Source organism: Cuculus canorus, chromosome 13 (assembly GCF_017976375.1).
Source record: "Cuculus canorus isolate bCucCan1 chromosome 13, bCucCan1.pri, whole genome shotgun sequence".
In the NCBI taxonomy this organism is placed as follows: domain Eukaryota; kingdom Metazoa; phylum Chordata; class Aves; order Cuculiformes; family Cuculidae; genus Cuculus; species Cuculus canorus.
This window is the reverse complement of record NC_071413.1, coordinates 10,153,866-10,179,771: the sequence shown is the minus strand read 5'-3', so window position 1 is coordinate 10,179,771 and position 25,906 is coordinate 10,153,866. Positions and strand designations below refer to the sequence as shown.

General features: G+C 53.4%; 2 protein-coding genes across 6 annotated transcripts; both read right to left on the bottom strand.

Annotated features, from left to right (window-relative positions):
- Positions 1–59: 59 nt before the first annotated feature.
- Positions 60–9,818, bottom strand: ELMO3 (engulfment and cell motility 3). 5 transcript variants are annotated; one of them, XM_054079003.1, is made up of 22 exons: positions 9,695–9,818; positions 9,386–9,600; positions 9,269–9,309; positions 9,077–9,149; positions 8,951–9,001; positions 8,321–8,490; positions 7,398–7,497; positions 7,162–7,313; positions 6,307–6,385; positions 5,621–5,671; positions 5,136–5,258; positions 4,828–4,959; positions 4,468–4,572; positions 3,975–4,083; positions 3,608–3,744; positions 3,348–3,511; positions 3,119–3,231; positions 2,769–2,873; positions 2,357–2,439; positions 2,023–2,103; positions 1,656–1,864; positions 60–1,563 (listed from the first exon to the last, which is right to left on the bottom strand). In XM_054079003.1, the coding sequence occupies exons 2-22, from the start codon at positions 9,461–9,463 to the stop codon at positions 1,497–1,499; spliced, it is 2,223 nt and encodes a 740-aa protein (XP_053934978.1). In that variant the 5' UTR covers positions 9,464–9,600; positions 9,695–9,818; the 3' UTR covers positions 60–1,496. The 5 variants fall into 5 exon arrangements, with proteins under 5 accessions (XP_053934978.1, XP_053934976.1, XP_053934979.1 ...); XM_054079001.1 differs by lacking the exon at positions 9,695–9,818 and having other exon boundaries at positions 9,386–9,653; XM_054079004.1 differs by lacking the exons at positions 5,136–5,258; positions 9,695–9,818 and having other exon boundaries at positions 9,386–9,657.
- Positions 9,819–9,960: 142 nt separating this feature from the next.
- Positions 9,961–23,912, bottom strand: E2F4 (E2F transcription factor 4). Its single transcript, XM_009571235.2, has 10 exons — positions 23,702–23,912; positions 21,713–21,822; positions 21,089–21,250; positions 20,516–20,559; positions 17,755–17,816; positions 17,128–17,413; positions 16,478–16,669; positions 15,273–15,320; positions 12,445–12,489; positions 9,961–12,105 (listed from the first exon to the last, which is right to left on the bottom strand). Exons 1-10 carry the CDS (start codon positions 23,837–23,839, stop codon positions 11,990–11,992), a joined length of 1,203 nt encoding a protein of 400 aa, XP_009569530.2. The 5' UTR covers positions 23,840–23,912; the 3' UTR covers positions 9,961–11,989.
- Between the last annotated feature and the right edge of the window lie 1,994 nt (positions 23,913–25,906).

Here is a 25,906-nt window from a genome sequence, read left to right as displayed (position 1 = left end):
CGCCGCGCCTGTCCCCTCCTCTCGGCTGCGAGGAGTCGTCACGGGCTCGGGTGCCCGGAGAAGACCTTTGAGATCATCGAGTACAACCGTAGCCTCCACCACTAAGCCCTGTCCCTGAGCACCTCTCTACCTGTCTTTTCAACACCTCCGAGGACGGTGACTCCACCGCCTCTCTGGGCAGCCTCTGCCAGTGCCCGAGAACACTTTCAGTGAAGAATTTTTCCCTAATATCCAGTCTGAACCTCCCCTGGCGCAACGTGAGGCCATTCCCCCTGGTCCTATCACCTATCAGCATCCCACCTCGCTAGAGCGATGAGGTTTCCCTGCAGCCGCCTCCAGGCTAAATATCCCCAATTTCCTCAGCCACTCCTCATAACCCTTGTTTCCCAGCCCCTTCACCAGCTTTGTTCCCCTTCTCTGGACACGCTCCAGCCACTCAATGTAGCAAGGGGCCAAAACTGAATCCAGGATTCCAGCTGTGGCCTCACCCCTGCCCAAGTACAGGGCACAGTCACTTCCCAGGTCCTGCTGGTCATGCTGATACAGGCCAGGACGCCACTAGCTCCTCAGCCACCTTCCACAGAGGAGGGACAGTTCCTTTCCCACTTTTCTGCTCAGCAGCAGCCACCATCCTGCCAGACGGCCTTCGGGCTTCACTGTGCAGCAGCTTTCACACGGCTGCAGCACAGGCCCAGCCTTACCGGCTTTGGCCCCTTTTTGCCCCTGAGTCTGCCTGCCCCCTTCCCCATTGGCAAGGACACTGCCCCAAGTTCTCCATAAGTGTTTATTGTCCCAGGACATGGAAGACAGAGGCACAATTGGAGCCCAGCAACCCAGGGCAGTGGTTGTTTCTGCAACAGCCCTGGGAGAAGCAGGGTAGGGGGGTGGGGAGGAGGTAGCTTGTCGTGGTGCAGCAGCATGGCTGAAGGGTACAAGATCCTGCCATGGGCAGGGGAAGGCACCAGGACTGACAGCGCCGGGCAGCAAGGGCAGACCGGGCTCTGCTCCTCACTCCGGGCATGGCAGCAATGAGTTCCTGCCCAGCTGAAACAGCACTGGGAAAGGGGAATGTACCCTTAACACCCCCTTCCAGAAGCAGAAAAACCTTTCCATGTGAGAGGGACCTAGCTGGGTAGGCACACCATTAGCTACAGATGCTGAAAGGGTGGTTTATCCTTTTTCTATCCCCTTTCTTGGCCAGAAATTATTCCTTGTGCTCACAAGGAGAGTCAGACAGTGCAGATTTGTACCTTTGTAGTGCTGTGCCAGTGCTGCCTGTACCTTTACCCCTGCCCACATCCTTGCCCTCTCTGCCAAAGCCAGGCTGCAGTGGTGGGGGCAGTGCCACCATGGAGGGGTTCGGCTGTCTGGAAAATATTTTGCAGGGGGGCAAACCAGACAAGTTTTTCCCTCTCCAACAGGAGCCTTAAACTCTGCAGCTCAGCCCCGCACTCTTGCTGGAGGACAGGACACAGGCAGGGAAAGGGGGGGGGCACTCACCAAGGGATGGGGAAGGTGCAGGCAGCACCCGCCCGAGCCCCCAGCCAGTGTCTCGGCTTGTCCCTTTGGGCAGGAGATGGGGGACAGAGGCTGGAGAAGGGGGCTTGATTGTGGGGAGTGTGTGCAGGGGGTATGGCACACAGGGAGGAACTCACTGCTCTGCATGGCTGAAGTCATAGCAGAAGTTCAGGTTGCTGGGGGGTTTTGGGACGGGAGGGGGTGTGTCAGGGATGCTGATGTTCTCCAGGTCCAGGAGCCGCAGCTTGAGCTCCATGGACAGCAGGACATCGAGGTCTGTCTGCATTCGCTCGCTCGTCATCTCCTTGCCCAGGAGCACGTTCAGCCCATCCATCCAGAGGCAGAACTGGGGGAGCAGAGCACAGGCAACTCTAGAGCCCCCTCTCCTTGTTGTGCCCTCCCCGTAGGGTGGGCTGGGGGAGCACAGATGACTCTCTCCCTGCCTTCTCTCCCCTGGCAAGGACATTTGGCTACAGTGCCTGCCCAGTTGGCCGTGGAGCTCACCTCGTACCGGGTGGGGGCAACAAAGTTGAGACAGTATTCTTCCACGTCATACACCACGGAGAAAGCAAGCTCCAGGACATCCTGCAGGGACAACACCACTGGGAGCCAGCTTCTCAGATGGGCTTTTCCCAGCCCGGCAGGGTTTCTGAGCAGAAGCTACCTCCCCACCTCCTCCTCTGCATCCCAGAAGACCCAAAAGGTCTCTAGACTCAAGTCACGTCAAAAACCTGCCACCATCCATGAAGCCTCCCAACCTGCCACCACCAAAACCCACCACCAGCTGAGGAGGGGAGTGTGCTGGGCCCCTGTGCAAGGCAGGGTGGGAGGTGCTAACCTTGTTCTGCTTCCCAGAGCTCTTCTCCTTCGTGTGTGGACATTCCTTTCCCACAAGCAGCATCTTCATGTCTGCCACAGGAACTGAGGCAAGCGGAGGAGCTGTGAGTACCCGTTCTCTTCTCCTCTCTCCCAGGTCTCTGGTGCTCAAAGCCCAGAAGAGCCCAAGTATGGGAGCTATCAGCCCTTTGCAGCTTGGGGTCACTTAGGCCATGCTGTAGTGCTCTTTGGAGAACAATTCTGCCCCGGCCTGAGCTCTCACACCTCCCGATCCCACAGCACCAGCAGACACTGGTGTGTGACAGCCAGGCAGAGTGGCAATTCCCTCCTTTAGGCATCCCCAGCCCATCACACCTGGGGTGGGCAGAGGGCTCCCCTCCCTCCTTCCCACCCTCTTTCTCCATGTCACCTACGTTTCTCTGGCAGACTCTCGATGGGGGGAGAGCGCACTCCCTCCTCCACGTCCCCATAGTGCAGGACCTTGTGGTTGGGTGACAGGCGGCAGTACCAGAGCTTGTCTGCAGCAGAAGGGCCATGGGAAAGGATCAGCCTCCTCTCGCCAAGGCCCCCATCCCAGGAAGAGATGGAAGGAGATGCCCCCTCAGGAGCACACTTGACTTGGTCTCACTCGTGGGCCAGTCCATGCCAGCCATCCAGGAGCCATGTGCACTGCTCCCCACAAATTAACTGTAACCTCCCTGGTGGCAGGGGATGTGGGGAGAAGCCTTTGCCCCCCACCCAGGAGCAGAGGGCCAGCACTTACCCTGCCTGCGGCGGCTGCTGATCTTGCGGAAGAGAGTGCCCTCACAGAGGTGCAGCAGGCGCTGCTGTCGGATGAGCTCCAGCAGCTCTGGCTTCAGCCTCTCGCGCAGCTCCCTGGTGTAAAAACCAGCAGAAGAGGAGCATGGCCACTTTAGCAGGCACTTGCTGACCTCTCCAGCCCCATAGTGTGTGTCCTCCCAGCCCTTATCACAGCTCCAGCTCCCACTCACAGCACAGGTACAGCCAGCGTCTCCTCCTGGTGCAGCCGCTCCGTCTGCCGCAGCTTCAGGATCTCGCTGTAGTTCAGTGTGTTCACTCTCGTCTTGAATAGCTCCAGGGAGGTGGGCTTGAGGGACAGAGTCCTGGTGATCTGCTCCCGTACTACCTGCAGCACCTGCGGGACCCAAGGCATCACCCCCAGTATGGTGACCCTCCCCAGAGTCCCCCAATTTGTCCAGAGCCCATCTGGGGCCCCTGCACCCCCTTGCACCTTGTCAAAGTCTTCCTGGGTAGCGCGCATCTCCTTCCAGGTCTTGTTCACCAGCTGGATGCAGATGCAGAAGAGCTCTTCAAAGAAATGATCCTGCCCGAAGAACATAGGGTAAAAGGCCTGAGCCGTCTCCGAGCCTGCAGTGAGAAGGACAGATGATGCCAGATACCCCATTTTTTTCAGGGAAGTTCCAGAGTCCAGGAAAACCCAAATATTTCCCAGCCCTGCCTCCCCCTCCCCTGCTGTTGGCCACGCCAAGGCCTGGTGGCTCCAGGTACACAGTCCCCTGCCCTGACAGCTTGTCCCCACTCTGGGCAGCCGGCAGAGAGCAGGGCAGGCAGAAGGACAAGGTGGGGTGCACACATACATGGCTCTCCAACATGCAGGATCTCGCAGAGGATCAGGGTGAGCTGGATGCTGCTTCGAGCAAAGGGGCACTCGTGTTTGTCTTCCCGGCTGCTGTTCTCAAGGACAAACTGAAGGAGAGCGTTGTTGCCTCACGTTACATGGACCATGGACTCAGGGGCTGCTATAACAGTGGGGCTCAGACATCTCACGTGCCTCCTGAACCTCCTAGTGAAGTAGGCCACCCAAGTGAAGCCATCCCTGACAGAAGTAGTTATCTCTCCCCCCAAACCAGCCCCAGCCTCCTCCTGACCCCGCTGCAGTGCAGGAGCCGATCATAGACAAAGCGGTTGGTGCTAATGCCCTGCAAACACTGCCTGGATTTGCACAGATTGCCCCATTCTGCTCAGTTGTGAACAAGGCCTGGAGACCAAGTTGTGGGCAAAACACTAAAAACTATGGGGACCCCCACCAGCACCACTCTGCCAGGGAATTGTCTGGGACAGTGCACGCACCCTGCTGTAAGCGCTGGGAGTGTGCCTGGAGAAATACACCATGTTGTCGAGGGCAAGGAGTCCTGGTGGGGCACGGCGGAGGTCCTCTGCTGGGTTGCTGTTGTTCTAGGAGGACACGAAAGAATGCAATTTAGCAACTGCTAATTTCTTCTCTGCGCTGTGGAGTCCTCCTGATGCAGCCATAGAGTTTGCCTTTTGAGTCCTGGCAGCTCTGCAACACCTGCTATGTAGCGGTGCTGAGGGAGCAGAAGGGAGGTACTGCCTGCTGGCCCATCTGGCACCGGCGACATCAGGCTTAGGGGAGCCATCAGAAGGTGCCATCGAGGCAGGGTGGTGGAGCAGGGATGCAGAGGGACACACCATGAAGCCCAGCTTGCGGAACTCCTTGGCACACAGGGATCGCCGGCGCTCAGTGCTGAAGTTGTTGGCAGGTGCGTCACTCTCTGACTCAAAGGCGGTTTGACGCAGAGACTGGAGGAGGTCCCGCTGTTCCTGGAGGGAAAGCAGAGAAGAGGGGATGCTGGTGAGTCCCACACAAGCAGGTTCTCCAAGGACAAACCAATGATGAAATCAAGCATGCTGGATTCACCCAGGTGTAGCTTCACCCGCCTCTAATTCCACAGGTGGAAGAGAGCAGGGCCAGGCTGACAAGGAGAGCACTCCCAGACCTGTGAGTAGGGATCCATGGAGGTCCTCATGCGGCGCTCGCACAGGTTGAGGCTGACAGACTGCAGCACGTACAGGTAATGGGCCATCTCGTCCCCCAGAGGCTCAGAGCTGTGGATAATGTTCTACAGGAGACCGCATGTGAGAAGGTTCCCTCGCGCTGCTGCTCCCAGTTCCTCCAAGCCAAGGCCCAACAGCCAAAGCCCGGCAGGTCCTGCTGCTCAAAGGGACATTAGGAGATGGGCAACTCCCCCTGAGGCTGGGCAAGAGCTGGGATACACTGAACCACAGGCAGCTGGGAAAGCAACCCTGGGCATGTGGGTGCCAGCATGGCAGCACCCACAGGAGCCATCAAGGAAGAGGTGTGGGGCACACAGGCAACCCAGAGAGGCATGATCTCTAAAAGCTGGGGCTGAGGGGGCAGGGCTTGGGGAGGAAGGAGAAGACAAAGCACAGAGCAGACCCTTGTACCACCTCAGCTCCTCACCTTGTGGATAAACTGCCTGATGTTCTTCTCCCACAAGTAGTTCATCATGTCCTAGGAAGGGAAGAGGCTGTGAGATGTTCCCCCAGCTCAGGATACCACCATTTCCCCCAGAAAGGTGGTGCTCCCTCTGCAGACCTGCTTCCCCATTATACCTGGCTTTGAGCCACTGGTAGGGTGGGGACAGAAAGGAATTGGCAATCTCAGGAGTGACATGGGTGAGCAGGGGATCTGCCCCCAGCTTCCACTGCCCTGGCAGCCAGGACCAGCCCTCCCCAAGCTCCTGTCCCACCAGGCTGACAGGATAGGTCGTGTCAGCCGAGAAGAGGCTGAGTGAGGGCACTAACTTAAAATGTCTCTGGGCATCTCTCACAGCCCCACCATCCCAGGGAACACCAACACTATGGCAGAGGACCCAGCTGCCTCAGACTCCATCACAGGGCAGCCCGGCTGTGATGGCCCAGATGTGCCAGGCACTGGGTCTGTGCCACCACCGTCACTGTGCCACCGCCAGCCGTGACGCTCCACCTGTCATTGAGATTTTGCATCCCTCCAAAACTACTCCAAGGCACGTGAGGCAGCAGAGCACTTCCACGACAGGGGCACGGCGGTGCTTGGATCTGCGATGCCCATTCCCCTGCCACCACCCGGTCCTGCCCACTGCCTGTGGGCAGAGTGCGGCCCCTTACCCGCCGCTCGGTGTCGGTCGCAGCCAGCAGCAACGCAATGAGCAGGGCCATCGCCTTCAGCTGCAGCTGGACATTCGTCCTGCAGGAAGAGGATGGGGAGAATCAGCAGCTCTGAGGATGGCCTTGTCCTCCCCAAGGCAAGACCATTCCTTCTGCCTTCACTGCTGGCCCCCACTGCATGGAGCTGGGGGACTCACAGAGGCTGGAGCCACGAGCGAGCAGGTGCTGGCAGTGGGGCTGAGGGTGCTCCCCACAGCTGTGACTGCAGAGCACCCACAAGTGGATCAGCTATTGCTCTGCACACCCCCTGGGTGCAGCACTTTGAAGCCAGAGGAAAAGCCACGGTGAGCAGCAGCTGCCTGCCTGGCAGGAGCCCTGGGCACAAGCCTTTCCATTTTCTAAGAAGGGAAACCACCAGACTCAAGAGATGCAGAGGCATGATGAAGGGGAGAGAACAAAGAACCCACCTTGGCCAAGGGGTTTAACAAATTCTGTTTGTTCCGTACAGCACCACCACCCCAAGGTGCAGGGAATAGATTACTGCTCCTAAATACACCGGGGAAAGGGAAGGAAGAGCCAGTGCCAGGAAGAAGGCCACTTAGGCAAAGAACCAAAAGATGTGAACAAAACAGGCCATGAACGAAGGAATCTGACCTGGAGACAGGGTGGTTTCCAGGACAGTCCTTCCCTGCACTGGAGGGGGCATGACAGGCTGATGTCCCAAGTGTTGTTTGGGAAGGGGCAACACAATGTTGTGCCAAGGATGGTCAGCAACACCTGGAGAAATCCCCTCCATCACCTCATCCCCACTGGCCCTGGGATGTGGGTGAGAGGAGCTCTGGCTTCTCCACTTACACCTGCAGGTGGGTGAGAAGGCGATCCAGCGTCACTTCCTTTTTAACTAGCTCAAAGAGGAGGCGACTGGTAGGCACCATGTTCTCCAAGATCGACAAGGAGAGCTGCTGGACAGATGCATCCACCGCGTTCATATTGACATAGCTCACTATCTACAAGACACAAACCCATCTGTCAATGGCAGGCTAAGCCTGGGTGAGAGGACATGGCCTATGGACCCTGCAGAAGGCCCTTACCTTCTTGATGAAGGCTGCACTAAGAGTCTCCCAGGAAACAAAGTCATGCTCCATCAGCTCCATGAAGGCCTTCAGGGTGTACGCTAGCATCTCCCCTGTACTGGTGGGACAGAGAAACAAGGGCACTTAGGGTGGGTCCAGATACCCCCGAGTCAACACCATGAGATGGAAGTGCAGTTGCACATTAGTGGGTACGTTAGAAACAGCTAGAGAATCAGAGAGCAGGAGAAGGGAAAGAGAGACTGTTAGGTAAGAAATCGGACTCTCGCTTAGTCATCCCAGGAAGTGAAGGCAGGGGAAGTTCAATAGCTTCTGGAAAGCTGCGTTACCACGGTACAAAGATCACAGTAGATAAGCCCTCAGAATAGCCAAGCCAAGCCACCCCAAATCCCTCCCCCTACTTCCAAGAAACACTCGCTGCCTGGTTTTATGGTCCCCATCCTCTGTGAGACAGGGGCTCACAGAGATGCGCCGTCACATCCTGAAAGGCAGGCAGGCACTAGTATTTGGCAGTGAGGGTTTTCTTGACCAGTGTGCACCTAAAACCTCGGGCAGAGGTATCATTTAGAGTGGCAGGAAGAAGCAGCAGCGGAGGCTAGGATGATCACAGGAGGTTTCCTGGCAGCAAAACCCATCGGGCTGCAGATGACCTGGACAGCAAAGGGATGGGAGGCTCAAGTTTGGGCACAGTCACAAAGAGTCAAGACCGCAGACCCATAGATGTTAGTGTGCGTGACACGGCCGTACAGAGCCTGCAGAGTCTGCACCCTGCTGCCAGTACTGCTCCTCACACCACAGCACAGCATTAACAAGCCAGGAATATGACCGGAGTCCCCTCTAATGCCCAGCCTGGTGTTCACACAGCATTAGCAAAGGAGAAGAAAAGTCAAGAACTGCAAGGAATGTCCTCTCCTGATACTCACTCAGTCCCTTCTTCCACGATACGGAAGATCTGTTTCAAGCCATTCCTGCTGATGAACTCCTGAGCAAAGGTAACGTCTTGGGAGAGGCCTGCAAGTTTCTTCAGTGAGTCAGTCTTCACATCTGAGTTGTTGCTCTGGATTCCGCTGTACAGCCGCTCTGCTTCTTGGTCCTACCAGGAAGAAAAGAATCGAGCCAAAGGGAATCACCAAGAAACAGCAAGAAGCTTGGAAGTAAAGGCTGGAAGAGCTTAAGCACAAGTTTTGAAAGGAGACTGCGGCTAGAGCAGCTCTGGTAAGGAGCTGAACAGAGAGACAGAGCCATCAGAGCAGTGACAAGGAGGAGCTGAGGAACACGGTGAAGCTGGCACAATGCTAAGAACTCTTGATGAGCTGGCCCACGTGTCCAAAGCATCTCAAGATGGTTTATTTTCTCTTAAAACTCCCCAAGCTCTGCTGAGGGAGAATAAAGGTTATGACAAGTCTGCCGGGTCTGAGGCACTGAGAGGAGCCGTCACAACCAGAGGTTGCTGAGTGAGGCAGAGGTCTTGGAGGACCACATCACCCCACTGCAGTGGGACACCCCACCAGAGCACACAGCGGAGGAGGAGATGGGGGGACAGAGGGATGTACCGGGGAGGTTGTCAGCCGTAAAATGCTCCCGTTCTTAATCTCCCCACGATTCTGCAAGGAGAAAGAAATCAGTAAGCCAGTGAACACTACACTGAGAGGGTCAGGAGAGGTCGGGGGGCACCTCACCAGCTCAGTGATGTAGGTCTGTCGCCCATCTGCGTACTGCAGGGCGTAGCGCTCGGCATTGGGCAGGCTCCACCTGTGGTGACAGGCAGCTGGTCACAGTACTGTAAGGCTTGTGCTGGTCACTGCCGGGCTAGCGGCAGCCCAGCTGAGGACTGTCATGATGCGGTGGTGGGCAGCGGGTGCGATACTCACGCATCGCAGACGTCCTTGAGCACTGAAGCAAGGGGCTTGGTCTGCAAGCGAGAGGGGGGCCATGAGGTATGGGGGTGAGGGGTCCATGGTGGGGGGGTTCAGAGTGCCGAGCAGTACCTGCTGGAGCTCAATGAGCTGTGGGATAGCTCCCACCATCTGGATGGCGATCTTCACCACGTCCTTGGGCGGCGGCATGGCTCCCACAGCGGCACAGTCACCGCTCCGCCTGCCGCTCCGCAGTTCCGGGTCGCTGTTGCTGCTGCCTCCCCGCCTCCCAGAGGGCCCCTGCCGCTGGCCCCAAGGCTCCGCTGCCACCGGTTGTGATGGCGATGCTGGTTGCAATGGTGGTGCTGGTTACGATGGCAATGCTGGCTACGATGGCGGTGCTGGACGCAGCCCCGAGCAGGCCCAGCCCGGCCCCCTCACCTGAGCTGACGCGGGTTCAGCGGGACCCACCTCCACGGCGAGGATTAGGCCTCTCACCGGGAAAGCGCCCAGCCCTGGGGCGATGGCCAGCACCCCGTTTTCGGAGCCACCCTGTCGCTCTGAGCACGGCAGAGGGCAGGCGCGGGCTGGGACAAGGTGGGAAACTCTGGAAAGTTTTTTGTTTATTCACGTCAGAGAACACTGTACAAATATTACAGGTAACTTTCTTTCCTTGCAAAAAGTACAAAAATAATCTTTATATATGAATCAAAAGTTCATTTGCAACTGTAAATTCTTCTTTAGGTATCCTTTTCTGAAGGTCATCTAACCGGTGTTGAGCACAGACACTTGGAAGGAGAGTGAGGGCCAGGCAGTACACAGAGGGCTTGAGCTACACCAAAGCCACGGAGCCTCGCTGACACGCACACAGAGCGTTTCCATCGGCTTCCATGCGAAGGAGGGCAGGCTCAGGGACAGGCTGCACGCAGGCTTAAGTTTAGCCCCCTCCCAGGGTCCAACGCCGCGGCTGTCTCCATGGCAGCAGCTGCCTGCTGCTAAACTAGAGCACCTCCCGTTGCTCAAGTTCTTTCCCAAAGGAGATTCCAGTGCTCTGGGGCCACCAGGAGTTGCAAAGGAACAGCTGTTCTGGAGGAGTTCTGCACAGAACAAGATGGCCCAAGGAGCCACCTCGGGGACACCCAAGCTTATACTTGCTCATCCCTGCAGGCTCCAAGAATTGAAGACTTCCTGTCCCTTATTGCTGGCGCTCCAGCTGGTTGTGTGGTTCACAGGCAGCGGGCAGCTAAGCGGAAAAGTTAAACATCAGCTGGTTACATGGATGGCTGCAAGCTACCTGCCTGCAACTGCCACCACTCTCCTGGCCTGGCCCTCTCTTCGGCAACTGGTGGAGCAGGAAAGGCAGGACAGCTGCTACCACGGCGTCAGCAGGAAGATGTGCAAAACTGAAGACACACAAATACAGGATCTGACCAAAAACCAAAGCTGGGGCTTGCAATATAAAACACAAATCCATCAGGGCGCTTTACTCCAACTAAAATGCACAGGGTCCAAGACTGCTACCATCTGATCATCACAATGAACTCAACAGCAGACCTTCCATTACAAAGCAAGGAAGAAAATCTTGCAGAAAAATTATGCAGAGAAAGCATTGCACAAGGTAACTGATGCGCCACAGGATCAGGAGTTGGGAGCGTGGGTACAGACACTGGAGGAACAAATTCAAATATACAGAAAGTGTGATCCTGAGCACGAGCTGAAAGAGAAAAACGCAGAGGGCAAAGCACTACTGAATTGTTACTGCCTGGTCGTCTTTTAGACAGTTGAAGGCTCAAGTGCAATGGTTGGAGAAGACAGCTACTTGTAAGTATAAGCAGGGTCTGATGTACCTGGAGTATCTTACAGGCACCAGCTGGAGCAGTCTTACCCTTTCAAACATCTCTTCCCTCAGGCAAAAAAAACCAAATAAAAATTAAAAAAAAAAAACATACTGGCACCTCTTCTTTAGCCCTGTAGAAACAGCACAGCTGCTGTACCAGGAGCTGAGCCTCTGGGCTCGCACATCAGCAGACCCGTGAACACAGAATCGGCATTCCTGCTGATGCACAAGCACGGGAAGACTCAGCTCCTGGGCCCTACTAGGAATGTTCAACTCCTGAGTCCCACTAGGAGGCACAGCTGGCTAAAAAAAGTGCTTTTTCTTGTAAAACATACTACTTGGTCTGCAGTCACTGGAAGAAATGGACGTTTCAGTGCCATTTTTTTTTTTCCTCATTGTCATTCAGAACTCCAACCACCCCAATATGAACCGCTCACATTGAGAAATCTAGCTAACTACCTCCGGGCTTGTGAACTGACCACGATATTAGGGCTCTTTGTAGCAGCTGGTACCTAGGAGGTGCAAAGTGCCTCTAGGAGTGCAGGAGAAAACAAGGCATGCAGATTTGAGGAAACACGGAGAGGCACGTGGGCAAACTGTACAAGTGAACTGGGAACACTCAAAACACAGACCCTTTGAAGCGAGGCCCAGGATCCAGTGAAGAGAGAGATGCGGCAGGGCGAGTTGCACACGCACGTTGCACATACAACTGAGGAAGAGGAAGAAGCTATGGGGAGGCTCCCAGCCTGCAAGTCCACATCTCTTGGTTCTGAGTCCACATGAGACCATCTCTGAATGGCTCACACACTGAGCTCTAGCACAACAGGAATCCAAAAATAGACACTTTCCAAACAGTTACAAAACGGTCTGTTTGTGAGGCTCACAGCCACACTGAGAAGTCAGAGGTTGAGGACAGGCACATCAAAGAGGTCACAGATGCCTTCACTCTCGTCCAGGTTATAGATGTAATCATGATCTCCAGGTGGAGGGGAGAGGCGGAGCAAGGGAGCAAACACTGGGGAAAGAGAAGCACACAGTTGGTTACAAAACTCAGCGCTCCCGCACTAGTTAAGAGCTACCAGTAGGCACTGAGCTGCAGAGCTGCGAGGAGGCCACCCCACAGTAACAGTCTTTAAGGTTGCTTCATACCAGCCTTGTGATATGGAAGAGATCATCTGCTCTGGTCCACATACCTCTCCCAGAGACTGGCAGGACAGCGAGAACAGAGTCTGTCCAGAGCCCAGAAAAGATGAGGGCAAGTCTGCAGGCGCAAGACTGCCAGCTGGGTAAAATCACACAGTGTCGTCTTTCTCCCCCAGAAAGGTCACATCAGGAGGGGGAGATTCAAACTCACCTTCAGAGGACATCAGCTCTTCCATCAGCTCAGAGTTCATAGATTCTAGGCAAGAGACAAGCACAGTTAAACAATGCACTCTGCTTTCATGGCCTGTTTCTGTGTAGTATCCTACCCCTTCCAGGGTGCTCCTCACCCTTGTTGTCCCTGCTCTGGGCTAAGGCACAGCATGTGTGTGCTGCCGGCACTGGCAAAAGCGAGGCTTGAGCCTCCTGTCATGGGCAAGGGGAAAACTCTGTCAGGCAACTCAAACAGCATCAGAAAGTTCTGCAGGGGTTTCTGCCTGCTTAGCTGTCTTACCCCTGCCCTGGAGTGCTTGCTGGTGCCCCAAACTCGTCCATGGGAAACTGCAGAGTGCACCTGAAACTGAGCTGGTAGAGCGTGACGTATTTACAGTCCTCAATTACCCACCAAACTTGCTAGGGCAGGGGAAAAAAAATTAAAACCCAAATGAGCTGTTCCAGGAGCTGTACAACTAATGAACCTCCAGCTCCCTCCAGGTTTGTGTCCTTTGTCCCCCTAATTTGCTCCCCTTGCCCCACAGCTGTGCTGTGGCTCATCCAGCCGTATGTCCCAACTGATTCGCCGGCTGTCCACTGCCAAACAGAATGAACATCAGAGCTCTGCACGTCCTTTCTAATGAGCCATTAACTCTGCTCTCCCCACTATTGCTCACACAAAATCGGTCAAAAATTATCTCTGAACTTCCTTCCTCCAGTGTTTACGCTTGGCTAGCAGGCTCATGAGGCGCTTGAAGGGCAGACATACAAGCACCCAGACAAAGCATGGGCAAGGCAATCTCTTTTCATTAGGAAGCTGTGCGTTTGAAAACAACTTTCCAAACCTCTCACTTTATCGGGCTAAGATAGTGAGCATCTAACTCAATCTAACTGGGCTTATGAGATACTACCCACGCTTTCACAAGAGAAACTCAGACCAGTCCATTTTCAAGACGCTTATAGAATGATAGAATTGCTAGGTTGGAAAACATATTTGAGATCATAGAGTCCAATTGAACCTGTCCACTACTAAACCATATCCCTAAGCACTTCATCTACCTGTCTTTTCAATCCCTCCAGAGATAAGGACTCAACCACCTCCCTGGGAAGCCTCTGCCAGTGCTTGACAACCCTTTCAGTGAAGAAATTTCTCCTAATGCCTAATCCGAACCTGCCCTGGTGCAACTTGAGGCAATACCCTCTCGCCTTACCCACAGCACGCCGTTTCCTAGAGGACAGGAACCCACCTGCCTAATTCATTGCCATGATATAAGATAATTTCAACACCAGACAACTACACAGGAATAATATCTGCAATTAAATGCAGACCTTGCATTCTCAGACTGTCTTCAGGGCTGGTAATGTCACAGGGTGTATATGTGTGTGTCCTGAAATTCAGCTTTTTTTCAGGATACGAGTTTTAAACAAGAAGTTGTTAAGCACTCATTTAAAAGTGAGAGAGAAAGCCATGCAGAAAAAGTAATTTCGATACAAAACACTAAGGAAGAACTCCAAGCTCTTGCAGCTTAAACTTAAAGCACCTGCCTGTGTCAGGGCACCATTACTGCGATCACACAGCGATGAAAGAGGCTGCATGGAGCATGCTGCAAGGTCCACTTCTCTGAGCTCTGCAGTGTTGCTTTTCTTACAGTCCTAGGCTTTGCCTCAGTAGCTGTAGACTCCGTTCTGCAGAATATGGCTTTCGTTTGTCATTCAATATTGGATGACAGTCAAAATCTGACTTTGCCATATTGGGTTGACCTACACTCCTGGATCTCTACCTTCATCCTCCCAACCGGCAAGATAAAACAACATATGTTACCATAGACAGCAAACTTAGCAATCTCTGTTTTAATAGTGTCCACAAAGTCCCCTGGTACAGTTGGTCTGGGTTAAGCACAGGCTGGGGCCTCGCAGCAGTTCATTTCACATTGCGAAGTCCAATTTACTCTTCAGATGTACTCAGTCATTACCAACACCTGATCCAGTGCGTACAGCAGCAAAGGCTGAGCAAGAAGGAAAGGTGTTCTCAAGCCAACTGCGGAGCCCAGGGCTCCCGGCACACAGATCGGAGCCGTGCATTTGGGGCTGTGGGGTGTTTACACAAAGCACCTGCTGGAGCGCAGAACTAGGGACTGTTGTTGCACATATCCTGTCACCACCATAAAAGTGCTTGTGGGTACTGAGCTCTGCCTGGCTGTAGAGCGAGAAGGTATTCTGCCAGCACTGAATGGAAAGAAATGTGCAGATATAAGAGTTTCTCAGACGAGGCTCATGTTGGATTCAATTCCTTCACCTCTCCTGCCCTTGGCCTAGCATCTGTCCCACCATTACAGCGCCACCCAGGCATTCCTTGGGCAGAGGCAGATTTCTAACACAAGTAACAGCATCCCCTGCCCTAATGCTCCACCAAAACCACTGAGGGCTATTCCAAAGAGAGACAACTATCTCTCTTGATTATTTGCTTTGATTAGCCTCAGGCAGGCGACAACTGAAACAAGACTAACAGGGATTTTTCTTCCATGCAGACAAGTGTGAGAAGAAGCATGGAAAGCCAGATTAGCACGGGGAAGGGAAGGCTCTCATGTATACACTGTAGGGCAAACTGACAGAGCTTGTTGGCAACATGAAGAGAAAAACACATACAAATACTGGTCATTTTAAGAGTGCCTAACTCTTAAAGCAGAAAGCCAGCAGCCACCAGCGACCACAAGCACCTTACAAAACCACATCCTCATAATAATCCAAAAGGGAATGAATAAAACAAACTGTCCCACTTCTATGGGCAGATGGGCACAGAACAAAGCCACGGTCAGGTAGTAAACATACCTCTCGTTGGATCAAACATCTCTGACAGCTCTTTGGGAAGTTCCAGTACTGCAAACAGAACAAATCAAATGGTTTGCATTGTTAGATGGGGTCTGAAATTCTTTACAGTGTAGTCACCTGCTGTCCTACTCAGTCCTTATGCACCCAAATCATCCCATGCCATTCAGAAATTCTGCTCCCATAGCCCACGTCACATATTTCTGCTGAAATCATCAGCAATACTTAAGCTTGACTAGTTTAGAATAGACCTGGGGGAGCCCTGGCACATGAACACGTTATCACAGTGAGCAGCTCTAGAGTAATGGCCTGGCTGTAAGCCTTACACGGCTTCAGCTTCCACACAGCACCTTGATTTATCTTGTGTAGGACGAGGGTCTGCCATTAGGAAGTCAGCACAGGCTCACTGGCATATGACAAGCTATATGCACATCAACAGCCTAATTCCACAATCAAGACCACTCCAGGATGAAGACAGACGGTTCATGATTGCCTCAGACACATTAGCAGCAGGAGTGTGAAAAAGCACTGTGAGTAACATTTGAGTGAAACTTCTTCTTATAACCATAACCCTCTAACCTAGAGTGTTTCTGCAGTAGGCTTCAAGACATTAAGGCAGTGTGTCTTACCCAGAGGGTGAATTTCCTTCCTTGGGCCAGCCTGCCATAAAGCTCAAATGTTCCTTTTTAAAGCCCATTTCACCTCACCAAGCACATATCAAGGAGCTCCCCAAACACACATTGTGAGATTGTTAAGAACACAAGTTCCCTAAAGACAGATGAAGTATTCCCGAGTAAAGGAGGAAAACAAAGACAAGAGTTCCCCTAATAAAATAAAATTCCCCACAAGTTACAAAGCTGCTCTTGGTGATGGCTGGAAATTCTATAGCTTTACGCAGTCTCAAAAGTTGGACCAAGCACTACAGAAGGGACTGAAAGGGAATAGTCCTACCCGTAACCCCAAAGACACATGTCATGCAAGCGTAAGTTGCATATTTTCTAGTACTGGCATCACAGAAAGCATCAGGGCAGTAGACACGACACAGTCACCTTCACACCAGGTTCTGAAGGAAATGTACTCCCTTGCAGAGCCTTGCTGATGGCAAAGGCCGAATGGAGTTCAGCTGCTTCCCCCAGGGGCCAGCAGCCTTCCCCTCGCTCCAGGCAGCACGCTCTTGGCACACACATCAATCCACGGAGCATACTCACTTCCTGTGGGGTCAGGCTTGATGGGCTCAAAGGAGGTAGAGGGGCTGGGTAGGACAGAGCTGCTGTCCAGTGAGGCAGAGGACTGGAGCGGTTGGGTATCCAAGCTGGCTGGCCGGCCGGCCGACGCAGACGCACTGCTGAGGGAGTCAAAGTCACCGCTGCTCTTGGACTCTGCCTCTGAGATACTGCATTCTGGAAAGAGCCACAGACACACACAGGAATGTCATCTCCCACCAGCCCCGAAGAAAGAAGGTGCAGCACAGACACAATGCTGGCCAAGCACAGATGGCTGCACAGGAAGGCTTCTTGCTCTCACCCAGCAAAAACTTCCAGGTCCTGCTGCAGCTCTGCTGGAGAGCAGGCTTGGTGGTGCCAGGCTGTACACAAGCTAAGAGCACTTTCCCACAGCAATTAACATGAGCCAGGTAGTAATGGAGATATCAACTGTGATATCTCCATTAGTACACCCCTGATTAGCCTCTCTAATCAACACAAAACAAAAGGCTCACTGCAGCAATAGCAGAGGTGCCCCCTTTGCCAGAAGACGACAATGCTGCATGACCAGCAATGCCAGCCCCGGCCAGGCCAAGGAACATATTCTCTTTTGGTGGCCACCATCCTGTTTCTGCCTTCTGCACCCACCCTCTCACCTGTGCTTTCGACTTTCACTGCGGGAGGGCTCTGGTCCTGAGTGCTGGTCGGTGTCGGTGTAGAGGGCTGGGTGCTGCTGGGAACAGAAGCCTCCTGGAAGTGGGCGAGCGGTGGTATCTGTGGTTTTGAGGGTGTAACTGCCTGGCACTGAATGAGGTCATCAGGGGGAGGGACAGGTAGTACAACAGGAGGAGAGCTCCAAGCATCTTTGTTTACTAAGAGAACATCGATGGGACCACTTGTGCTCTTCAGCTGGATCTGGTATTTTTTCTGCCCATTTAGGCCCTGAAAAAAGTCAAAAGCAAAACACAACCACACATTAAACACTCTTTTCAAATGGAACCAGTATCTCCTAGAGGTAAGATGTACTGTTCAGACAGTTCAGCATGGTTCCCCACACAATTCCCCTAACTCCCAGGACTGTCCTCTCCCCTACTGCTCCTGCAATTACTCATGTACTTCCAAATAACGTTTCCTGGGAATTATTTAAATTCTGGAGCCTTTCTTAGGCAGTCGGTTCCTCCACCTTCATCAAACCCCTGACTGCCAACCGGCAATCCAACTACAATCACCGCCACACACAGACACGCACCCCCCTGCACTCTGCCCACACATTTATCACTCACCTCAGGAACTGGAACCTCCAAACGCGTGCCTGATGGGGCTCGAATCGCAAGGAGGGTGTCTCCTGTGAAGACAGACTGGTCAGCACTCAGTGGGCACAAACTGTTCTGATGGTGATTAAGTACTGACAAAAGCTGCTCCTCAAAGCCCCCTGTCCTCTGCGCTCCCTTCTGTGGAAGATTGTCATTTACACTCCCCTAAGCTGCCAGACATCTTGTACAGCTCCCAGCTGACAACAGCCCGGGGCACAAAGAAATTGCCATGTTTTTCCCAAAGAAACATTTGAGCATTTTAGCAGCACCCTTAACAGCACCAACCTTTATTTCCTCAGAAGGGCTGGCTTAAATTCCCTCTTAAGAACAGCTGAATCCTAAGGGAAGGATCCTTCACTTCATTGGCATAAGCTTTTAGATTTGAATTGTGAACAATGAGCGCATAACTCAAAAGAGTTGCACTGCCAGCAAAGAGATGGTATAGAACTAGGCTGGGGAGCCAGGCTGCGACTGCAGTCTCATGATGGAGTACCAACACCCAAAATGAACACTCCACAGTCTCTACCAGAGAGAGAGACACTGCCTGTTGTTACTCGTTTTGGACCCTGCACAGAGTTCAGCACGTGTGGGGCTGGGAGCCAGGCTGACAGCACTCTTCCTTTTGGAGTTCTGCAGATCTTTAGACCTGCACTCCTAATAACACAGTCACAGGCAAGCAGCTTCCAGTCCACATGCAGGTTCAGAGAAACGTGAACAGAGAAATGCCAGCACGGTGAACATCAGAGGTATTCAGACCGAGCAGCTGGCAGCTTTCACTGTGAATGTTTAAGCTTTAGTGTGGTTAATGTTCACACTTCACCAGTATTTTGCATTAAGCTTGTTTCGATTATCAAGTGAAGATCCCCAGGGTGATGAGGGAGTGGACAGCAGTGGAGCGAAGCCTTTCATTTCAGGCAGGCAATCAAAGGTCAGATCAGCAAAAGGTACAGGGATTAAAAGTACCTCCGGATTTGTCAATAAGGTGGTTTTTAAAAGATATTAAATACATGTAATAAAGTTCAAAGACACAAGCTCAAGCTTTAAGACCCGTTAGCTTCAACAATACAGGCACTGCGTTTCCATCTCCCTTGACAGCTACATCCCAACACTTCTACAAAACTGCATACATCATGACATTTTGACTCTGCAAGAGAAAAATGCATCACAGCACAGATTGATGTTTCCCAGTTGCTAAAAGCTAACATAATTAAAAGAAAGAGGTGAGACTAATACAAATAATGAATCCATATTTGACAAGAGTCCAAGCAATGGAAACCTTCAAGCCCTAACTCACTTCGAGAAAGTGCTTTAAACAGCAGCCAATCTGAAAAAAAAGGAGCTGAAATCCAGCCCGCACCACAATCCAAGAACACAAGAGCTACAACAAGGGACCTCTGCAAGGCTCAGACACTCAGAAGAGGAGAAAAACAAGGTCATGCAAGGCATTTTCATACAGGAAAACTGGACAGACAATGGAAAAACATGGATCAAGCCTCTGTTCTAGAAGAAATTCAGATCTGCCCACAACTGAGACTTCATCTCTGTGCATTTTGGCGAGGTCAGACTTCAGATGTAAACCAGCTTACAAAAACCAGGTGCAATAAAATGCAAAACACTCACTCAACCAAGCAATATGCTGTGTGCTGGTCCCCAGTAAACTCTCCCAGTCTGCTATGAGTTATCTGGCCCCAAGAATTGTCAAACCGAAAACCCAATCCCTGCCCCCCAAAAGCACTAGCTTAAACCAGAAGAGACAGTAAAGCAGAGGGGGTGGTGATGCATTAGTGACCAGCAGGAACTCGAGCAGTACGATAGCTGGTGAATGAGGAAAACACACAAAGACAAAGATGAAAAACAGCAGCACTGATGAAGTGTGGGGTGAGAAGAACGTTTGGAAGAGACAAGGTGAGAGTCAGACAAGGGTGAGATTACGCAGGCTGGGGTGGTCAGGATAAAGTAGCTTCACCCTCTGCTGCAAGCAAGCAGATGCACCAGATCAGGAGACGCGAGGCATCCACCGAAGCAGAAAGGAGCTGCGACTCCACACCACAACAGCTGAGAACAGTCAATGTGCTGCAGGCTGCTGTACAGCACACCAGCCCCCGAGCACTTTTATTTTTTTCAGTCCTATAGTTATCCTTCAAACTGGCAATTGAGAAGGAATGGAGAATCCTTTGGGGTGCTCCAGAGAGACAGATCATACGGCTTTTTATGCAGACTCCTCACAGCTTTAGGGAAGTGAGTTCACAGCAAGCAGCAAATTCCCTTCTGCTCTTCACTACCTCCCTCTTGCATTCTTGTTGGTAGAGGGCACAGTTGAGGAACCACTTTTATACTGTTTTCTTGCTTACACTCAGATTTCTACCATGCAATAAAATTTGCTTTCTATTATTAGAACATTGCCTACCCAAGCCCTCAAAATCAAGGGCTTCCAATAAAACATCCATACACCCACTTAGTGACATCCTGCAAAAAGACTTCCTTAGGAATAGCAACCATTTCCTTTAAAAACAAGTAAAAGGAACCTACTGCCCCCTCCGAGGGTGACAAGAAAGCTACAATGCAGTGGTACACAAATCCAGGATGCGTCAGAGCTCACACTACATTTAACTTGACGGTGTTGAGCAGCCCATAGTCTGCTGCATCCTCTTTCCTGGAGGAAGGAGAGCAGCTGGGACAGGCTGATAGGACCGCAGCATTACATCTTTACAATAGAGCACCATTTCCTCACCTCTGAAGCACCTGCAGATATCTTCATGTGTCACATATGCTAATGTTTCCAAGGTTAAGGAGAAAGGCTGCAGCTTCCCACAAAGACGGAGAACTGTAAGGGTACCCGGCGTTTCCTTCCTGAGCATCAGAAACGCTGTGCGCAGAAGGCTCTCCATGCCATGCTCTGAAGTGGTCTGCAGGCAAAGTCTGCAAGCTACACGCTCATCAGAACTGACATCCTAAGACAAGCAAGCCACAAGAGCAGCTCTGCACTTCAGAACATGGCACCTGTGGCTCACAGAGAAGCGCTTGTCTCATCATGGTAAATATTATAGTGGTTTTAACTTCAAAAAGTCAGATGAGAAGCCATGTGCTGCAGAGAAAACTGGTTCCCAGGCTGGACAGAGTTACCCTCATTTCAAAGTCAGCCATTGCCTCTTGACTCCTTCAGCACAGATCCTCCAGCAACAACTGGTCACCACCACCACCCTTGTGCCCGGAGCAGGGCAGCACCAGCCCAGCCCTTGGGTCTCTGTTTTCCAGCCCAACAAGCAAACACCGAGACAGAGTAATAGGGCCACACAAAGGATATCGACTGTTCTGCACATCTTCTGTAACATTTTTGATGCTCTGCTGAACCCACATCTTCTGCTGCTCCAGTTCCTGTTCACGCTGCTCTAGATCCTCTATGTCTGCCTTCAGCTCAATAAGTTTGTGAGCTATTTCGCGTGTATTGCAGCCAGGACCCACGCCTCTGGGTAAAGTGAAAAGGAGACACATGCATCAATCAGCCCCTGGAGGCACCCAGACCATCCTACATCAAGACCAGATCGCCCAGAAAGCTTCAGCTCTACCTCCTCTAGATCCCTGCCTCCCACCACAGCAACATTTGGTACATCTTCTTAAATCCCACACATTGGCAGGGCTTCCCCCATCAGCACTGCCACGACAGGCTTCTTTTCTAGTCCGAGGTGCTGCAAATGCTGAGTTTGTACCAAAGTAACAGCTCTGTTGCAGGAGAGACACAGTCTCTGGAAGTACCAGCACGCACAGATCACCGAGGAGCCTTGCTCGGAGCAGGGCATTTTAACCACAGTGTCACTCAGACAACAGCCTGACGAAGCCCTGCTGGTCTGATGAGGAAAAAGGCACCCACAAGACAGGACCTGGGACTGGAAGGGACCTGTGAATGATTTAGAGCTTCTCTGTCACTCACTTCCACTGGATACTGTTCTTGGATTTCTTCTCAATCAACCCAATGCCTTCCAGAACATTTGTGATATCGTAGATCCGCCGCTTCTGTCGCACAGCCAAGGTATCTGCAGCCTAAAAAAAGTTTAGACACTTAAATCCAAACTCTCAGTCATGTTTCACTCCTTCCTGGCTGTCAGGTTAATTCCCAGCCAAATACTCTGCTTGCCATCTCACACTCATCTTGTCCCAGTGCCTCAAATTACAAAGCCACGTTCCCAATGTCATTATAGCTATGAGAAGGAGCTGCTGTCCTTTCGTTCCCTTTCTTACCCAGCAACTTCCCACTAAGCACAAAACAAATTCCAGACATCTCGCTTGGGGTGGGTCCACAAATCAGCAGCACGTCCAGAGCAGATCCATACAAGAGCAAAGCTCCCTCTCACCTACCAGTAATGGACCAGGACTCGAGAGTATCCTGCGCCACACAATGAATCAAGTCACACTGACTGATATAAATTCACCTAATGGACATATTAAGTAGGCAAATACTGCCCAAATAAGAAGTGATGACAGCTTGGCAGAGGAGAGGAAGGACACCTCCAGCCAGAAGGCCTCTCCAGTCCCCTCCAGGCTCCCTGGCACTCGTCTGCTGCCTGCAAGGGGTCAGAGCACGCTTGCACACCTGCCCATGGAACAGAAAAAACAACAAAGAATGTTCTGCTACAGGGAAGGCCTGGGTTCAAGTACCATACACATGCCACACAGACAGAGCTCCTCCTTCTAGATGAAGATCTCCACAGCACACAAGCAAGGCACATTCACCAGGTGCTCCTCCACAGCCTCAACACACCAGGACAATCTTTGGCCATGAAGAAACTGCCCACACTCTCCTTCCTGCCGTGTGCCAGGAGCAAAGCGCATGGGGAGGAACAGCACCGCTGTTTCATAGAATGGTTTAGGTTGGAAGGGACCTTAAAGCTCATCCAGTTCCAACCCCCTGCCATGGGCAGGGGCACCTCCCACTGAATCCAGTTGCTCAAAGCCCCACGCAACCTGGCCTGGAACACCTCCAGGGATGGGGCAGCAACCACGTCCCTGGGCAACCTGTGCCAGTGCCTCACCACCGTCATCGTGAAGTATTTCTTCCTAATGTCTAATCTAAAATTTCCCCCTTCCAATTTAAAGCCATTCCCCCTCATCGTACCACTCCATGCCCTTGTAGTGCTTCTACAGGTCCTGTCGGCTTTACAGGGCTGGGCCACAGTGCTGGTGCCCGAGCAGCACCTCGGTGTGGGTCAGGGACACAGAACACACCAGAGGGTCGAAGGGGAGGCCAAGCACACGAATGCCTGGAATACCATCCTCTGTCCCATGGGAAGCAGGGTGGACGGTTTAAGGTGACAGGGGAGAAGGGGTGAGTGGAGTCCCAGCACTCTCAGAACTGCTGCAGCCCCTCCTACCCGCTGGGTCCCCGAAAACTCCTGAAAACCCTGCAACCCACTGTGTCCCCTGAATGTGCTGCAGCTCCCAGAACCTGCCATATCCTCTGAAACTCCTGTGGCCCCTGCAACCTGCTGTGACCCCCAAAACTGCTGCAGCTCACAGAACCTGCTGTATCCCCTGCAACCTGTCGCATCTCCTGAAACTCCTGCAGCCTCTGCAACCTGCCGCATCCCCCAAAATTCCTGCAGCCCCCAGAACCTGTCATGTCCCCCGAACCTGCTGTGGCCCCTGCAGCCCGCTGTGTCTCCCAAAACTCCTGCAGCCCCCAGAACTTGCCATATCCCCTGAAACTGCTGTGTCCCCCAAAATTCCTGCAGCCCCTGCAGCCTGCCGTATCCTCTTCAACCTGCCGTGGCCTCTGAAACTCCTGCAGCCCCTACAACTTGCTGTGTCCCCCAAAAACCCCTGTAGTCCTCGGGACCTGCTGTGTCCCCCGAAACTCCTTCGGTCCCTGCAACCTGCTGCAGCCCCGGTCCCGGTCCCCGCACGGGGCGCCCCGGCCCCGCACCAGCTTGAGGTCGAGCACGCCGTCCTTGGCCTCCTGCAGCAGCGACACGAACTTGGTGGTGAGCAGCCCCAGGCTCTTCTCGTGGCGGCTGGGCGCCCCCGCGCCGCCCCCCCCGGGCTGCTGCCCGCACTCCGCCATCTGCCCGCCGGCCCCGCGCGCTTCCGGGCCGGGGCACAACACTTCCGGGTCGGGGCACAGCACTTCCTGGCCGGGATATAGCGCTTCCGGGGTGGGCCCGGCACACAGCCTGGTGGGAGGGGAACGGGGTCAATACCGGGACATAACATGCAGACTGCCCAGAGTCGGGCACCGGGACAGGGGCAGGGACAGGGACATACAGCCTGCCTGGGGTCGGGGACCGGGGCAGGGACCGGGACCTGCAGCCTTCCTAGGACCGGGGCCCGAACCTACCTCTCCCCTCTCTGGCACAGAGACACGCATCCTCTCCAGAGTCAGGGACCGGGACTGGGACGGGAGCACGCAGCCCCCGCCAGAACAGGGACCGGGTCAGGGACACACAACCTCCCCAGGACACAGACACATGCATCATTCCCGAAGTCATGGACCAGGACAGGGACCCACATCCTCCCCAGAGTCAGGGACCAGGACAGAGACACGCGTCCTTCCCAGAGTCGGGGACTGGGATTTGCAGCCTCCCCACGGTCAGCACTGGGAGCCACTGCCTCCTCGGGACTGAGAACTGGGCGCGTCCCTCCCGGCACCGGGACCCACACCCTCCCCAGTGTCTGGGGCAGAGACCCACCGCCCCTCCGGGGTCAGGACTGGGAGCCACTGCTTCCCAGGACCAGGACCAGCAGCCTCTCCAGGGTTGGGACCCACAGCCTTCCTGGGACTGCACTTCTCAGATTTGATGGGCAGGCTGTTTGGTAGATCAAGAATTGGTTGGATGGTCACATCCAGGGAGTGGCTTGATGTCCATGTGGAGATCCATGACGAGTGGCATCCTGCAGGATCGGGACCCACTGCCTCCCTGGGACTGGGACCTGCAGCCTCCCTGGGACCAGGTCCAGGCTTCCCAGGTTTGGTGGGTGGACTGTTCAGTGGATCAGGAATTGGTGTGATGGTCACATCCAGAGACTACTGATCAATGGCTCGATGTCCAGATGGAGATCCATGATGAGTGGTGTCCCTCAGGGGTCCATACTGGGACCAGAGCTGTTTAACTCATCAGTGACATAGACAGTGAGATCAAGGGCACCCTTGCAAGTTTGCAGATGACACTAAGCTGAGTGCTGCAGCTGTCATGCCAGAAGGACCTGGACAAGCTGGAGAGGTGGGCTTGTGTGAGCCTCGTGAGGTTCAACAAGGCCAAGTGCAAGGTCCTACACCTGGGGTTGGGACAATCCTGAGCACAAACACAGGCTGGGTGGAGAATGGATTGAGAACAGCCCTGGCTTGATGAGAAGCTTGACATGAGCAGCCAACGTGCACTCGCAGCCCAGAAACCAACCGTATCCAGGGCTGCATCAAAAGCAGCGTGGCCAGCAGGGAGAGGGAGGGGGTTCTGCCCCTCAACTCCACTCTCGTGAGACCCCACCTGGAGTCCTGTGTTCAGTCCTGGAATCCCCAACATAAGAAGGATATGGAACTGTTGGAACAGGTCCAGAGGAATCCACAATGATGATCCGAGTACTGAAGAACCTTTGCTATGAGAACAGGCTGAGTCGACGTTCAGCCTGAAGAAGGCTCCAGGGAGACCTTCCAGTACTAAAAGGGGGCTACAGGAGAGCTAGGGAGGGGTTCTTTATCAGGGAGGGCAGGGACAGGACAAGGGGGAACAGTTTTAAGCTGAAAAAGGGAAGACTTAGAACGCTCATCTATCTGTCCCCCACTGCGCACTCATCCGCCTGTCATTCCCCCAAGCACCCATGTGTCTGTCCCCCCACTCGTCTGTTTGTCCCTTCCTTAGCACCCATCTGCCCCCACTGAACACCTATCTGTCCTCCATTGAGCACCTATTCTCTGTCCCTCCCCAGAGCAGCTGTCTGTCCTCTCCTTAGCACCCATCTGTCACCCACCGTGGACCCATCCGTCTGTCCCTCCCCAAGCACCTGTCTGTCTGTCCCCCGACAAGCACTCGTCCATCTGTCCCCTCCTTAGCCCCTATTTGCCCCTCATTGAGCACCCATCCGCCTGTCCCTCCCCGAGCATCCGTCTGTCTGTCCCCCTGGTTCCCCGTCTGTC

Bases quoted from the DNA above. Each gene is read 5' to 3' on its own strand.
- ELMO3 (XM_054079003.1), bottom strand. From the start codon at position 9,463: ATGCCGCCGCCCAAGGACGTGGTGAAGATCGCCATCCAGATGGTGGGA. The intron at 5,259-5,620 runs GTGAGGAGCTGA...GGTCTCCTGTAG, and splicing joins TCAGGCAGTTTATCCACAAG to AACATTATCCACAGCTCTGA. The intron at 1,564-1,655 runs GTGAGTTCCTCC...TCCTGCCCAAAG, and splicing joins GACTTCAGCCATGCAGAGCA to GGACAAGCCGAGACACTGGC.
- E2F4 (XM_009571235.2), bottom strand. From the start codon at position 23,839: ATGGCGGAGTGCGGGCAGCAGCCCGGGGGGGGCGGCGCGGGGGCGCCC. The intron at 17,817-20,515 runs GTGAGGAAATGG...CTGTCTTCACAG, and splicing joins TATCTGCAGGTGCTTCAGAG to GAGACACCCTCCTTGCGATT. The intron at 17,414-17,754 runs GTGAGTGATAAA...GACTTTTTTCAG, and splicing joins TGGAGGTTCCAGTTCCTGAG to GGCCTAAATGGGCAGAAAAA.